This window comes from Perca fluviatilis, chromosome 17 (genome assembly GCF_010015445.1).
Source record: "Perca fluviatilis chromosome 17, GENO_Pfluv_1.0, whole genome shotgun sequence".
Taxonomy (NCBI): domain Eukaryota; kingdom Metazoa; phylum Chordata; class Actinopteri; order Perciformes; family Percidae; genus Perca; species Perca fluviatilis.
The window spans coordinates 7,137,522-7,154,807 of record NC_053128.1 but is presented as its reverse complement, the minus strand read 5'-3'; the positions used below and the strand labels follow the sequence as shown (position 1 = coordinate 7,154,807).

The following is a 17,286-nucleotide window of genomic DNA, read 5'->3' as shown; positions in this document are numbered from 1 at the left end:
AAAGTTGTAGCATTTCACAGGGAAAATGTCGGAAAAGTCCAAGAGAACTGTGTCCAAAAGAGTTACGCAAACTGAATGTTCAAGAAAAGCCCTAAAAGATGAAGAAGAATATCCAAAAACAAATCAAACTGCAAATATTCAAAATAAGGGAATGTCCTGAATAGAAAAAAATATATATATATATGAAAAAGAGAGCTGGGCTCTAAGTGAAACTTTATCGATATTTAGTCAAAAAAATGGGTCGGCATGATTAATTTCAAAGCAATACATCAATAAAAGAGGTTATCATCTAGTATCTCTACATGTCAAATATACATGTCCTAAACTAGGATAATACAAGTACAGCAGTTTTCTTCCTATGGCTCGGATTTATATTTTAAATTGATTCATTTTTATTTCATACCACTTCAAATACTTGAACTTGAGAAGAAAAAAAAAAGAAGTTTTATTAAAATAAAAGTAAGAGTTTCCTGGCCGCAGCAGGCAGCAGTAATACTGACTTACAGACATTAACACCAACAATCTTAATTCCAATAGCTTAAACACATAGTATATACATTAGTATGTTCTGCAATACTGTGTAATGCATGTGGGTCATGTGTCTGTGTGTGTGTGTGTGTGTGCTTGTTTTACTATATTCGTGGGGTCCAAAAACCGGGGAATACAGTATACTTGTGGGGTCTGCACAGCCTTATGGAGCCCAAAATGCTGGACCCCACAAGGTTAAAGGGCTGTTTGAGGGTTAAGACTTGGTTTTAGGATGAGGGATAGAATTAGGTTATGATTAGAGTGAGGGTAAGGGTTAAGGTTAGGCATTCAGTTGTGATGGTTAAGGTTAGTGTAAGGGGCAGGGAATGCATTATGTCAATGATGGTCCCCACAAAGATAGTGAAACAAACGTGTGTGTGTGTCTGCGTGCGTACCAGGTCTTTCTGCTCTGTAGCTATCCGGTGTTCCTCTTCCATCTGATCGCTCAGCTCGTTGATCCTCCTCTCCAGTTTACTGATGGTGTTTGTCAGAACAGACTTGTTCCTGCACACAACACAAACACATTAGCACATACCTGTGTGTCTGCACATTTCCACCTGATAAAGCAGACATTCTGTCCATTTTGAAATTAAAAACCAATGAACAGACTTTTAAAACATGCTTGAGGTGATGTTGCAATGTATAACTCTGGCTGATAAAATATAAAAACTATGCAAGATTTGAAGTAATGAAGCTAAAACCTACAAAAAAACACAGCAATGTTTTTGATCATGTGTCTGTTTAACGACCCATGGCAAATATAAGGCAGTTTACAAGTCCAATTACTCATATAGGTCTGCCTTGATTAGGTAATAACAGTGTACAGTACATATGTCCGTGGTAGTTGTTGAATGTCTTGATATATTGACTTATATATGTCTAGTAGATATGTGATTTTAACATGAATTCAAAAGCTCAACTACAATAAATCCAATGCATATGCTATATTTATGCAATATATCACTTGGTTACCATGATTAAACGTATGCACATCAGCATAGGATGGGAACATTTCCTGATACATCAGAAAGTGAAAAGCAGTTCAAAACAGAAGTGTGTAGAGTGCCTGTCCTACACTGTGTGTTTAAGCAGTTCCTGATTAAAAAAGGGAGTGAAACGCAGAGACCAAACAGTGACTAGCCTCCCACAATATCACGGTACAAGCCGGTGCCGCTTTTTTGTAACTTGTCGTCCCGTTCGTGCCTACGTCTGATACGTCGCACTACACCTGCAGACGGTGGTAGAACGGAGGTTTGTTTAAAAGGGTGAATGTGACGGACCTCTCCTCTGTCCTCAGAGTGTTCTCCAGCTCTTTGACTCTGCTCTCCGCCCGGGAGATGACGTCCTCCTGAACTCTGGAGCTGTGAAGCTCCTCCACCTCCAGACGCAGCTCACGCAGCTACACACCGGGAGAGAGCGGGAGAGAGAGATTTATTAGAGATTAGCTATTACAAGCACTTTGCTTGATTTATGTTTGTTCCTCTATTGTTGATTATTTTCATACTGAAACTTCTAAAACCATGTTCTTGACTGTATGCAGTTCAGTTCAGTTCATTAAAACATTAGCTTATCACAGATATATCAGTGTACATAGCAGTACAGCAAGCAGTATATCAAAGATATACGCTTAGAAGCAGTGTCTCCTATACACAGTTTGTCCACCTGAGGGCACTGACAAGTAGATTTTTACAATCATAATAATGATCAAATGTATTATCAATTTAAGAATCCTGTTAAAAATGTGTCTATATCGTGGTCATTTAAAAAATAATCTGGTTAGTAAATCTTTTGCTGATTAAAAACAAACAAAAGAAACTTAAATATTAGTATCTCAGTGTATCATATCAGAGAAATGGAGAGAGGTATTGAGAAAGAGGGCCTAACTGTTAAATGTAGGCATAAAGAACTGAACACACACACGCTCTCATACAAACACACACACACACAGGTTTGTGGCTCTATCTTTGTGTGGACCCGTCATTGACATAATGCATTCCCTATAGCCCCTTACCCTAACCTTAACCATCACAACTAAATACCTAACCTTAACCCTTACCCTAACCCTAACTATAACCTAATTCTATCCCTAATCCTAAAACCAAGTCTTAACCCTCAAACAGCCCTTTAAAGTTGTGGGGTGCATTTTGGCCACACAAAGCTGTCGGGACCCCACAAGTATACTGGACTCCCGGTTTTTGGACCCCACAAATATAGTTAAACAAGCCTACACACACACACACACGCACAAACACACACACACACACACACACACACACACACACACACACACACACACACACACACACACACACACACACACACACACACACACACACACACACACACACACACACACACACACACACACACACACACACACACACACACACACACACACACCTGTCTCTCCATGGTGGCCTTCTCAGTTTCCAGCTGGTCGTTGAGATCTTTCTCCTGAATCAGCTTCAGCTGAAGCTGCTCGGTCTGACAGAAACACAGCACACACACGTCTTAATAACTCTCCAAATAAAGTCACTCTTGGATGTTGATGTGACAGATTTTTTTTTTCAGTTAGTTCACTTCTTCCGGTTTCCAGTGTGTGTTTACCTGTTCGATACTTCTCTTGTGTTTAGCGGCCCATCTCTGCTCGCTCTCATGCAGCTCCTCCAGATCACTCTCCAGGTCGATCATCTTCTCCTGCAAGAAGAGGAAGAAGAAGAAGAAGGAGAAGAGTTTACAATTAATAAATCATCGTCCAAACAAGTAAACTAAACTTTTTGTTCAGGCAGCTACTGATCTGAGGTCAACTGTCTGTCATCAGCAGAACGCATTCAGGTTATTTAGAAATGGCACAGATTAAGTATCTTCAGAAATAGCAGCATGATGAATATTTCGGATTATGGAATTAGCACGCTGATTGCTAAACAGGATTTGCATGATTAATACCTCATTAACCCCAAACTCTGATGGTTTGCATGACTGATTAATTCAAATGGACATCTCTGTTTGAATCATTAGGTCATCATGTATGCAAACACACTGTGGATACTGTTTAATCTGCAGCTGGAAATACAAAAGAGTTTACTTCAAGGAAGAAACATACAGGAATTTAAAATAAGGTGTGTTTTTATTAATGAATTATCCCAAATCCAAAATCATTTTTTATCTTCTAGATTCTTTTTTTTGTCACTGTCAGCATGGTTAGCAGTCTAAAAATCCCATACAGGTTGATATACTAATATATACTTTTGTGTTGATGCTGCTCATACAGTAGCTGAGATTTAGATTGTTGAATACAGATACAGTTGAATGTATTTAAAGAAAAAGTCTGATATTCTATATTCTTCATACAGTCAACAAATTGCATGAAGAGCCCAAACTATGAATGTATCAAGTATATAAAACCATAGACTAAAAATAATGGACGTAGCAGCAGTGACGTCACCCATTTGTGGGCTGCCGTTCTGAAGCCTAGAGTTTGGTAATTTGGCCTTCGCAATATTTGGCATAAATCACGCTTTGTTATTATTATTATTATTATTATTATTATTATTATTATTATTATTATTACCTGAGCCTGTTTGACTTGTTTGGCCAGGTCATCTTTGGCCTGGTTGGAGCTGTGCAGCTCCATGTGGAGGTCGTCCACCATCCTCTCCGCCTGCTTACACTGCAGCTGGATCCTCTCTCTCAGCTGGATCTCCTCCTCCAGCGTCTGCTCCTTATCAATCAGCTTACCAGAGACCTGCGCACACACACACACACACACAGACACACAGACACACAGACACACACACACACACGTCAAAAACTGTTCTCGGCTATTTTCGGGGGGAAGAGACTGATCAGGACTCAGGGCACATGCGGGCGGTGAGAGTGTCACTTATGGCCCATTTGTGTGACGTCTTCTTCCCCAATGTAGCACAAGTACTGTAGACTTTATATTTCACAATTATTGTTTCCCGCCAGATCGTTTATAGATCTTGACATTTCCGAACGCACTTGAAGGCATCTACATTTCCCGGAGAAAGAGAAAAAGAAGAGAGCAAAAGCGACTTGTGCTTTGTTGTTGCATGGAGACAGTCAGCCGGTCCACAAACTCCCGGGGCAGTTCAGGGCTTGTGTTTGGGGTTTTAAAACTTTCTTGTGGCAGCGATAGAGGCCGTAATGTTTCCTGTGTCCTGTTCGGGACTCTCACACCGCCTCAAATCACACCGACAAGTCTGACCGCCAGTTACATGATTGGTTGTCTACTGTATATCAACGTTGTTCCACTTCCAGGATTGTTCAGGTACCTTCCTCTTTCTCTGTGTTGGCGTTCTAACCTCCGGTGGATTTGTGAGGACTATGGTTAACTGCTCCTCAGATCTCTGCAGGGTAAATCCAGACAGCTAGCTAGACTATCTGTCCAATCTGAGTTTTCTGTCACACGACTAAAACAACCTTTGAACGTACTCATGTTCCATCAAAGCATATCTGCGGGTGCTTAGCGCCGCCCAAAACGATTGTGATTGGTTTAAAGAGATGCCCACAATCCCGGAACGCTGTGTGCAGTAGCCAGACCTTCCTCTGCAGCGCTGTGGAGGAAGGTCTGGCAATGCGAGACTATTTGAATCTCAAAATAGAAAATCGAATGCCTACCCGACCAACACCCAAACAGTCGAATATATTTGGATGCAGCCCTTTTTTAACCGTCTAATGGTTAACATGTTCGTGTGAAATGGCTAGTACTGGATCAGTGAGCGTACCTCTCCCTGCAGCCTGCTGACGAGCAGCTGCAGTCTCTGCAGCTCCTGCTCCTTCTCCAGCAGAGACTCCTCCAGCTCCTCCACCCGTAGCTGCCCGTCCTCCCGCAGCTTCTGCTGCAGGCTCAGCTCGGCTGTAGCCTGCGTGGACACCTGCAGGGCCTCCGCCAGCTGCAAACACACACACACACACACACACACACACACATATACATCTGTAGGTACATAACACACATCTGGGCTTACCTGGCTTTACCAGGTCAGCTCCAAATAACTTAAATAATCATATTAGCATCCTTTATAGGAGCTCTTTTTGGTGACCACAAGCAGTTTGGACTTAAGTACGGAAGCTGATAACCACTGTGAATATTTGTATTTGGAGTTCTAATTTTACAAACAAAAATGCTGATGCTATCATACTGCTAATTGTTTAAGGGGTATTGGTATATAACAAAACAAATCATTGCAAAAAAGAAAAGAACATCAGCCTAGGGCTGGGCAATATATCGATATCAATATGCATATCGTCTTAAATTTGGGATATCTTAATATTGCAGTATGACAAGTATGTGTTGTCGTTTCCTGGTTTTAAAGGCTGCATTACAGTAAAGTGATTTTATTTTCTTACTATATCATTATCAGTCATTTTATCCACCTTATTGATGACCTGCTGCCCTTTGCTGCGTGTCATCCCCCATCTCTCCCCCCCCTTTCCTGTCTATCCACTGTCACTTGTAATAAAGGGAAAAAGCCCCCTCAAAAATAATCTTTAAAAAAAGTGTCCCCCATGATGAGTTTGGTTTATGGTATCTGCTTATATAAATGAAAACATTTAAATACTTCAAGATTTTTTTAGTCCAAGCACAGCGAGTCTCTTCTCTCTGAGCCTTTTTCTGAATATGGACTTAGGTTTAAACAGACTTATGAAAGTTCCCTGTAAAATATCTAGTGAGAGCATCTCTGTCTCTGTACCTCTGTCTCCAGTCTTTGGATGGAGCTGTTGAGGTCAGATGACCTCTTGTCTCTGGTGTCTCTGTCCACCTCCATCTCCTCCAGCTGTCTCTCTACCAGCCACAACTTCTCCGACAGCGTCTTGGCGTGCTGCGTCTGCTTCTCCAGGTTCGCCTGAACACCACGAACACACACACACACACACACACACACACACACACACACACACACACACACACACACACACACACACACACACACACACACACACACACACACACACACACACACACACACACACACACACACACACACACACAGTTCAGAGCTCTGCTTCCTCATATGCGTGGGTTTCCTCTGGGTGCTCCGGTTTCTTCCCACCATAAAGACATGCATACTATGACTACAGTTGAAAATTAGCTGACTGGCTAACGCTGGCGCATTTACAGAAATGTTGATTAATGATTAATTACTTACATATAACGTGCGTGTGTACTGTGTAAGTGTTATTTGTGATTTTGATTGCTTTGTGATCATCGTGGGTTTGTTTTTGTTTATTTGGTAATTACATTGATTTGGACTAGTTGCAGCATCCTGTCAAACTGCATGAAAGTGGTAGCCTCGTGAGACCGTCCTGATCTGGCGAGCTCCAGTTTTCCACTCGCAGATCAGTCTGGCATCTTGAGATAGAGAACATTTGGATGCCGTTCGCCAAACGACCGACCAATCGGCGTTGGTTTTGAGGCGGGTTTAGGCGCGACGCAACGAGAAGCGACTGTTCAGTCTAAACAACGTGGCGGCTTCCAAGGATGAGATGAGCGTAGCTATTGCGCAAGTTTTATCCAAATTAGAGAGTATTCCTTCATCGAAAGAAGAGCAAAAAAACGGCACTGGAGGCTTTTCTCGGAGGAAAAGATGCTTTTGCTCTTCACCCAACTGGTTTCGGCAAGAGTTTGATCTGATAACCATCTGTCTATCACCACCAACATAGGTGGTGATAGACAGATGGTTTATCCAATCAGCTAACCAGTACTAATAATTAATAATTAAAAGGTCTTGGAATTGTCATCAAAGCCTTCTATGAAACATCAAAAGAACTGATCAACTAATGACCAATCAGCTGTGAGTTCATGATGACGTCATGAGTGAGGTCCCGAAACATCCTTAGAGGAGTTTATAAGTAGAACACATGTCGAGTCTTTAAGTTCAGTTCTCCTCCAACGGAGGAGACAGCTGGGCAGCTCTGGAGCTCGGAGCTGAGCCAGTCGGAGCTTCTGCTCCAGGCTGCTGGATGCCAGCGGCTTCGGGCAGAGACCAGGCGCTGCGCAAGCAGTTGGTCTTTGGAGGCCCCCCCTTACCTGCCTGAAGCCGCTGACCTCCAGTCAGTCAGAACTCGGCTCTCCTCCGAGCTACAGAGCTACCAGCTCTGTGGGCAGCTCATTTTTGCCACTTACTGTCCCATCTGAATTGGGCCATGAATTTACACATGTGATGTTCATCAGTTTAAAAGATCATTTTGCAAGTCAAGAAAGTCTCACTTTATTGTCCCACAAATGCACTTTCGCAAAGCTAAAAACAGGTCTGTTTTTCTAAGCTGCAGGTTTTGGAGATACATGGCTTTTACACAACAGTGAAAATATGTTTCTGCATCCACAGTAACCTTCAAAAACCAGGCAACATGTTTTGTTTTTTATGTCTAATGTGATCCCTAGTGCAACAGACTGCAGTTGCAGCTTTTTGGTCATTGTGTGACAGTGAAAAATGAGAGGAAATGTGGGAGAAGAGAGTGTTTTTCTTTGGGATTTTAGAAGCTGCTGTTTACCTCGGTGTCCTGGATCTTGTTGTTGAGGGACTGCTGAAGGTAATTGAAGGCGTACTCCTGAGTGTTGGCCTCCACCATCATGTCCCTGGCCTGCTTCACCTCAATCTGCACGAGAAAAGAGTCAGTCATGCAAGCACATGGATAACGAGAGTATCATTCTATCCGTGAATCCACCCATCTGCTCGCACCTCCATCTCTCGGTATCTCTCGCCCATGGATTGGTTCTCTCTCTCCATCTCTATCATCTGCTCTCGCATCCTTTTCATTTCGTTGGTCAGCTGAGTGTTGGTCCTCAGCAGGTCCTCGTTGTTCACCAGCAGGCCGCGCATCTCAAACCTTCACACAGAGACGGTTATCAGACTGGGATGTGTCAAACTCTAGCTTATACACTGATGGGCCGCTGACATTGCACGCGTAACGTTATGCAGAGCGGATGTTCCAACACCAGCTTCCCCTATAATCAATGAAACTGGCCACACCACACATGAGAGCAGCGCGTAGTGGTGCGTATGCTTTGAGGAGATCTGCTCTGCAAGCATAAAAATAGAACAGTCTTCTATTTATATTTATTACACGAGACGTGCAAAACAAACCGCACTTTTTCATTGATTGTGTACGCAGAAATGGATCATAAAGTGTCTATAATTCTTTTAAATTAAACTACCGATAGCTGACAGTAGAGTGAACTTCCACAGAGCTGTGCCGGCTCCACAAACTGAAGAAACACCAACAATCCTAAAGCAAAAAACCTCTCCGTCTCGCCTGTGACTCACACTTCTGCGCCGTGTGTGTGCGCGGCAGGTGTAGCCAGTTAAAAGTCCACATTCCGCTCCGCGATCGATCCGCATATGTTACACGTTCAATGCAGCCAAAGCATTAGATGACAGAGAGGAGTGAAGTCAAGGAACGACAGGAGTTTCAGGGTGACTTAAAGGACACATTTTATGCTCATTTTCAGGTCCATTCTTGTATTTTGGGTTTCTACACAACAGAGATCTTCAACAGGGGGGGTCCTCAGAGTTACTGCTGTAACTTCTTTTTTATGTTAAAAAACACCCTTATTTTCTCATACTGTCTGTCTGAATACACCTGTATTCACGCTCTGTCTGAAATACTCTGTTTTAGTGCCTGTTTCTGTACGCACCCCCCTCCCATAAAGGCCAGTCTGGCTTGCGAGAAAAATATGGCGCACCTTTGCAAAGGCAGTTCTCTAGCCGTGGGTGGAGATTAGGGGTGGGGGAAAAAAATCGATACAGCATAGTATCGCGATATTTTTCGTGGCAATACTGTATAGACATAGACGCCAAGTATCAATCTTTTATGATATATGTGTTGGTCAGTTTGTCTGCTTGACAATCCCATTTTGCAGCAATAAAATTGAAGTGAGATGAACAGACAGAGAAATGTATCTTTTCAGATAAAACAGATGTTGACAAAATTTTCCTTTGGGTACATCATTTGAAATTGGGAAAAATTTGAAGTTGGAAAAAAGGTAATACATTGCAATATATCGCAGAATATAGGAAGGGAAGCCAAATCTAAACGGCTTGTTGAATCAATGAATTGTTTGTGGGTTGGTAAGTACTCTACATACCCAAATATGTGTACACAATCAAGGAAAAAGTGCGGTTTGTTTTGCATGATATGTCCCCTTTAAAACCTGCTGTGAACCCTGTTCTCACCGGGCTGCAGTGAAGTAGAGGTGAACTGAGGGTGTGGTCAGTACACTGTGACATCACTTGGGGGTGTGGTTACAAGACAAAGTCTTTAAATTCCAATTAGAAAAGGCCAGTCAAACAATGACTTTCAGCTCAGTGTTAAGTTAAAAACTTGCATTTAAAGAATGTTAGATCATTTGTTTAAGCAGTATTTAAACTGAAAGTCATCATTGTACCAATTAGAATTATTCTGGTTAAAGGTTTCCAATCTGTCACACAACCACACACACACACCAGTGATGTCACATTGTACCGACCAAACCTTGAGTCCATCTTACATTACTGCAAGGACACGACAAAGCCTCAACAAAAAAGTTTCGCAGGTACTCTTTAAAAGACAAAAAAACGAGACCAAAGTTGAAGGAAAGCAGGAAAACAAAACAGCAAAAAAAGAACCAAATGAAAAAGAAAGCAAGCAAAGAAAAATTGCATCATGACTGACCTTATCTGGTTCCTCTCCTTCTCCATCTCCACACTCTCTGCCTCCAGGAACTGGTTACGCTGAAGAGAACACACACACACCATCAAAATATTGTCTTACATATGGTAACAAACTTTATTCTTACAGCACAATTACATGTGTATGTGTGAAAATCCCGACTGCTTGCTGCCCTGGCTCCTAAATGGTGGAACGAGCTCCCCATTGACATCAGGACGGCTGAAAGTCTACACCTCTTCCGCCGCAGGCTAAAAACACATCTCTTCTGACTGTACCTTAGCTGAGAGGATGATGGATAAATAAATCAAAATTGCACTTTGTAGTTTGGCTCTTTTTAAAGGAACACGCCGACTTATTGGGACTTTGTAGTTAGATAAGTCCATACATACCCTTCCCATCTCCGTGCGTGTCGTAACTCTGTCTGACGCACCCACCACTAGCCTAGCTTAGCACACATCCTGGAGGTAACCGGTTCCAACTAGCCTACTGCTCCCAATAAGTGACAAAATAACGCCAACATTTTCCTATTTACCTGTTGTGATTTGTATAGTAACAGCGTGTACATATAACAACGTCACATGAGACACAGCCGTCTTCTAACCGTATACATACTGGGAACTATATTCTCAGAAAGGCGAAGCACTGCTACTCTCTGCTCCTAACTACGGGGCTTCTCAGGTGCTGCGAGCATATCACTCTGCCCAAGTATCAGAAGTAGCAGTGCTTCGCCTTTCTGAGAATATAGTTCCCAGTATGTATACGGTTAGAAGACGGCTGTGTCTCATATGACCTTGTTATTTGTACACGCTGTGACTATACAAATCACAACAGGTAAACAGGAACATGTTGGGGTTATTTTGTCACTTAGGACAAAATAATAGTCATTGGGAGCAGTAGGCTAGATGGTTACCTCCCGGATCTGTGCTAAGCGAGTTACAACACGCACGGAGATGAGAAGGGTATGTATGGACTTATCTAACTGGATACGGTGAATAAGACAAAGTCCCAATAAGTCAGCGTGTTCCTTTAAGCTAATGTACTTTTTCTTTGTGATTCTTTCTGTTCTGTTTGTACCTTCACGGATGAATGCACCTATGCACTTTGAATGCACTCTGGATAAGCAAAATTGAATATAATATAATGTAATGTATGAACCCCAAAATGAATCAGGTGAGGCCTACCTTTTGGCAGGCATCCAGCTGTTTGGTCAACTCCTCTATGTAGTCCTTTTTATTGGGTGCCCCCAGAGTGGCAGAGCGCATGCTGTAGTGGGTCGGTACCACCTGAAGCAACAAAATAGACATTTAATCATTGGAAAAAAACATTATAAAGTGTTGACCTGATGAAAGAGTGTGCGTGTGAGATAACGTACGGGGTTGTTGACCTCGGCCCTCCTCTTCACCAGAGTGTCGTAGGCGGAGAATCGGGGGCGGGAGTTGATGAGGGTGGATGTGGCCATGCCCATGCCCATGCCCACTGGACTGGTGCTGCGACTGTTGTAGCTGTACATGTTCATCTCTGAGGTGGAAGGAGACAGTCCACCCTGACCCTGAAGATGGTGGAGGTAGAGGGGGGACACAGAGGAGGGTCAGTACCTGGGTACAGTCAGCCTCCGGGGACTGGGATCAGCCCTGGAAGCTCACAATTTATTTATTCAGGGAAGGTTCACTGATAGGCAGCCTCTCTTTTGCAGGAATGCCCTGATCACATTCACACAGTTGCACACATTCATACCAGCCCAGTCTGATCTGCCGTACAACCACAGTCTGACCTGCTGGCCACTGAGCAGCTCCACTGGAGCGGTTGGAGGTTAAAGGAATACGCCACCGTTTGTTGAAATTGGGTTATTCACCGTCTCCTCTATATTTATATAGGTGGGCAAACACATTTTTGTCTCAGTGCATGCATTGTCTTAGTCCGGCGGTGCCGTAGCTAGCTTAGCTTAGTAAATATCAGACTAGAAAACTGCCTATTCTTCAATGTGCGTTGCTATTTTTACTCGTTAATAGGTTTCGTTTTTGTTGTTGTTGGGTCACTTTTACTCACGACATGCTACACGGTCACAAAGACTTCCATTCATTACGCTAAGCTAAGCTAGCCACGGCACCGCCGGACTAAGACAATGCATGCACTGAGACCAAAATGCGTTTGCCCATCTATATAAATATAGAGGAGACGGTGAATAACCCAATTTCAACAAACGGTGGCATATTCCTTTAAGGGCCTTGCTCAAGGGCACCTCAGTGGTGGTAATGAGGGAGGGAAAAAGCGCTGCTCTTTCACTTTCCCCACCCAGACTTTATCCGGTCGGTCTAGGGATTGAACCGACGACCTCCCGGTCACAAGCAATTTTTGGACAAAACATTGGTTTCAGTTCAAAATTTGAGCATTTGAAGGGTTTCGTTGTTTATTTGACAATAGGAGCATTTATTAAACCTAAAGAACTAAAACAAACAAAATAAGCTATATAAGATATAAAAATAAGAAAGTAAGATATAGAAATAAGAAAGTTTTTCCACTACAAACCTTGAACTCAGACATTCGGGACATGGGGTTGTAATCCATGGAGGTGGCCGTGGCGTATGGACTGTTGAACACCCTGGGGGGGCTGTCAACAACACCCCACTGTAAAGAAATCAAAACAACACAACAGTGGTTTTATACCTCCAATCAATAAGTAGAGAGACAGTTTCCCGTCCAGCGCCCGCATCGTTTAAATAGCAAATGCACCTGCTGTCTTACAGGGAGGTGTGTTCAGGTGAATTCTTGGCGTATTGCTATCTTGAGGCAGCGGGAAGTGATCGCGCCTTTGACCAACAAAAACCTGGTCTAAAGTCAATAGTGCAGCATTTCATTGTTATTTTAACAGCAAATTAGTAAAATGTGCCTAGGCTTATGCACAGCGCGCGCACACTATGCTTGTTACACACACACACACACACACACACACACACACACACACACACACACACACACACACACACACACACACAGGGAAGCGACACACACACAGGGAAGCGCAGCAGCACACAAACATGCAAAAGATTACAAATAAAAATATTACAGTGCAAATCCTCCATCATAATAGCAATGCGCCAAGGTACAAACGCGCCTGTCTTTATTTTTTGCGCCGTCAAACTAGCAAAAGTGGATTTGGACACGCCCTAAACACACCCGCCCTATGCGCTTCACGCTGTGCGCTTAGATCGTTATAATAGGGCCCGTATACGGAAAAGACAAAAGGCAAAAATCAAAGTGCGGCCTGAAGGCAAATTCAGAAGTGCAGATCCAGCAACGATTGTCGGTTTGCATGAAAATAGTTAATAAACAGAAGCGGAGACAATGCTGTAAACGGCTAGATTTATGAAAACAAGGGCAACAACTCTGTTAATATTATATATTTAACATGCATTCAGTAAGTTCCCTAACTGATATTCATATACAATTGAAATCAACTTCAACAATTTAAAATGTAATAATCAAATAGATGAACAGGCATGTTAAGCTTGACAGAGAAGCTTTTTAACACGCAAAGGCAGGAAGGAAGTGTCTGATTGGTAATGGTAGATAAATGATCACAGTTATTATAGATATTTATTATTTTACAAATGATTTTAGTGGTAAACTACAGATGGGTGAGTTTATTTACTTGTAGCAGGTGCATATATTGAACAAGTGTATGAATTATTGTAATTTAAACATGTCAAATAAGGTGTAGTACATTTGATTGAACGCAGCAGGGTAACTGTATCATTGTATAATATAATTCAGACTTTCTCAACCGAATCTCTTTTATTGTTGGAGGTCTACAATATTATAGGATGTGGGTTTTGTCCAGGAGATGGCGCTGTTCAATAACTGGAAAGGAAAGATTGTATATACTAATGCTGTAGAAGTATCACTTCAGGAAAATTATGGCATTATAAAGATTTGTATGTGAGTGAGTCTGTTTAGTTAATTGCAGTAGTTGGAAAGATTCACGCTAGATAAACTAATGCAGGATAGATTTCTATTTTTTGGGGGCATTTCCTGTATTACTGTATGTTAATCACATCGCATTGCGAAGCTTTATAAAAAAATAAAAGTACATTTAATTAGATTCCGGATAAGGGTTTGAATAGAAACACTACTTTTTGGGGGTCTTGAGGATTTTGAGATCTAAAAACCAGTAAGAAACTTGCGTATTAACAAAGTTTAAAATAACCAGACCAAACTGCCCCTTTACCAAGTAACTTTGGTTGATTATTAAGTCCTAAAGGTCTTCTTTTTTAAGAATTCTGCCAGTGCAGTGAGAAATCTACTTTTCTAGCAGTGAGTATCAGCATTTCAAACGAGCCAGAATACGATTGCTGCACCAGAATGAAAGAGAATGATAACTTAAATTGCATTTTACCAGAAGATGTTTTTACTTGCTTTAGGAAAATTTGACTTTTAGGTTTCAATAAAAATAATGAAAAACCGCAATGCTTTGTTCAAGAGATGGCACTGTTAAATAACTGGCTTTGTGTTTCTGGAATCACAGATATCGGATTATTATAAGAGCTGCCTCTAATCTCCCTGATCGGAATCTCACACTCTCACTCACTCTCTCACATATACACACACACACACACACGCACACACACACACACACACACACACACACACACACACAGTCAGTCCAGGGTCCGCGTCACCCACCCTGTCAGGCATAGTGTCCCAGTCCCGCGAGGCCAGGGACTCCAGGGACCCTTTAAAGTGGTTCATGCCCAGCCGGTTGGTCTCCCATGTAGTCAGCCTGGGGCCGTTCTCCCCCACCGTCCCGCCGCCTCCCGGACCATCTGCATCCCTGCCACTCAACCCGTTGGTCCTGTGCTCGTTGCTGAGGTACAGCTGATACTTGGGGTTCTGGCTGGTCGGCACAGCTCGGGGTGTGGTGGGCTCCTCCTCTGACGGGCTGTCGGACTGCTTGTTCGAATCAAATTCAGACTCCTGGAGGAGAAGGGAAGAAAGTGGGGAAGGAGGGATGAAATAAACCTGGATGAATTTTCTGGAGGGGTGAAAACACTCGGCACATGCACAAAAATGGTTTCTATATGATGTATAATATCTGAATATTGACTTGGCAAATGTTCCACCTTTTCACCAGCTTTGTCTGTCTGCTGTTTGATACTGGGCAGGGTGCGTGCAGTGGGTTTACCACTGATGGTGAATCTCTTGGGTAAGAAATAGTGAAAGACCTGTCTTTTATACTGACTTGAGTCATAAATCTACTGCAATGATAAAAAAACCTAAGTACTTTCAAACTGACTTTAACACCAAGGACTCGTGACTTCAGTTGGACTTCCGCCTTTCGACTTAAAATGACTTGATATTCTCCCATTCATTTTCTGAGAACAAATATAGTTTGAATCAATTTAACAGCAGTTAGCAGGAGGGAAAGTTGTGTTTGGCATTGCAGACAGACAGAGAATACACTTATTTATGACTTGAAACACTAAATTTGGGCCTTGGGCTTGGCTTGGAACATGTCGGTCACTGACTAGGGACTTCATAGCCTTGGCTATGGCTTTCTTGTGACTTGCAAAACAATGACCTTGTCCCACCCTTGCACATACTTTAGATAATAGGCCACAATACATGGCGTATACTCCTGTTTCTCACAAAGCAAATTATCAGACAGAAACTCAAGCAAACAGAATGCAAAAATGCACAAAAAGTTTTACTACCAATCACTGTAATTTGTCCCAATTACTGCAATCATGCAGTAAAAAAATCAACGCAGTTGCAGAGCGACAGAGAAGGTTGTTGTTATTATTTTAGGCCAAAGACAACCATGGCCACATGTGAAGCTCAGTTGCAGGGAAAGAATCAACGAGAAGAGAGAGTTTAATCTGTAAGCGAGGCCAGGAGATTTGAGGCCATTTTGATTAGAACGATTGAAGAGGACGTGCTTTGGAATCTTGCCGTGGTTTCATGCTTTCGAGCCACCATGCGGATTGGGAACGGCACATTAATCATGCAAGGAGATGCAATGCCATGCTGTGGTGCTGTCTTCACGCAGAGAAGATGCAGAGCTTTTTGTTTCATGCAAGGACATCGGAACGGTTGGTCAGGATTTTTGCTTACCGATCCCATGCCGGAGTCAGCTACTGAGTCTCTACCAGAGTCTGCGATTTGCGTTTTTCTCCTCGGTTCTGAATTAGTCTTCTCAAAACTGCCTCCTACTGGACAATCGATCCTGGCAGAGATCTGACTAGTATTGATGCTTCTCTGAGCTGATTGAGCCGCGTTCTGACTGGCTCCCATTAACGGAGGAGTCACAGTGATGCTGGGAACTGGACTCTCGTCTCGTCCGACGCCGCTCGGTGTAGACCAACTCGACTTGGACTTTGGAGACTTGATAGCCTCTGCAGAAGCAGACTTTGGGACTTGCCCTGTTCCAGAAGAGAGGCTCTGTGGGGAACCGGAAGAAGAGACGTGATCCGGACCAGAGAATTTACTGATCAGGTTTTTGACGCTTCCGGCTCGGTGCAGGTTTGAACTACGGGGAAGGCCTGCAGCTGCTTTCCTAGGACTGGCTCTCCCGGCCTGCTCTGCCTCTTCTTCATTGGTGGTCTGGCGAGGACTAAGTGGGGATTGGTAGGAAGGGTACTTGGGTGCATGCTGAAAGAGGTGAACACAATAACATATCCCCAAAACACTGTTAGCCAGGAGTCTGAGCAGCACATGTAGCAGGTTAGTGGTGGGTGATATGACAGACAATATACATTTACTATGCAGTTTAGACCATGGTAGCTAGCTCTCAATGAGCAGGGCTGCGGTGACTGTGGCCACAAGCGGTAGATACAGCATAATGGAACATTGCATTTTCTGTGATTTCCCAAGAATCTCTTGAGTTGGTTGCTTTAAATGGGAACTCCAGTGATTGTACACATCAAAGTTTATTTACAGGTATTGGGGAGTACTACTGCATATGTGAAACAAGTTGTATGAAGCCTTTTGTGGCTCCAGAGGGAGCTGTGCACAATCTGATTCATTGCCTGAATTGATGTCACTTGAGTCAGCGTCATTTGGGGGCTAAAGACTACTAGTTTAAAAATG

The 17,286-nt window shown here is 42.9% G+C and overlaps 1 protein-coding gene across 3 annotated transcripts in view; it reads right to left on the bottom strand.

Annotated features, from left to right (window-relative positions):
• LOC120545814 (cingulin-like protein 1) overlaps window positions 1-17,286 on the bottom strand; it is a 67,839-nt gene that overhangs the window by 5,280 nt on the left and 45,273 nt on the right. For 2 of the 3 annotated variants that reach the window (XM_039780422.1, XM_039780424.1), the window contains 15 exons: window positions 16,312-16,848; window positions 14,884-15,174; window positions 12,730-12,828; window positions 11,576-11,752; window positions 11,385-11,486; window positions 10,207-10,265; window positions 8,235-8,382; window positions 8,047-8,151; window positions 6,246-6,398; window positions 5,277-5,444; window positions 4,100-4,273; window positions 3,136-3,225; window positions 2,929-3,012; window positions 1,809-1,927; window positions 924-1,032 (listed from right to left, as the gene is read on the bottom strand). In XM_039780422.1, the coding sequence (XP_039636356.1) occupies window positions 924-1,032; window positions 1,809-1,927; window positions 2,929-3,012; window positions 3,136-3,225; window positions 4,100-4,273; window positions 5,277-5,444; window positions 6,246-6,398; window positions 8,047-8,151; window positions 8,235-8,382; window positions 10,207-10,265; window positions 11,385-11,486; window positions 11,576-11,752; window positions 12,730-12,828; window positions 14,884-15,174; window positions 16,312-16,848 (2,415 nt within the window). The remainder of the gene's footprint in view (window positions 1-923; window positions 1,033-1,808; window positions 1,928-2,928; window positions 3,013-3,135; window positions 3,226-4,099; window positions 4,274-5,276; window positions 5,445-6,245; window positions 6,399-8,046; window positions 8,152-8,234; window positions 8,383-10,206; window positions 10,266-11,384; window positions 11,487-11,575; window positions 11,753-12,729; window positions 12,829-14,883; window positions 15,175-16,311; window positions 16,849-17,286) is intronic. The other variant, XM_039780423.1, reaches the window with a different exon arrangement.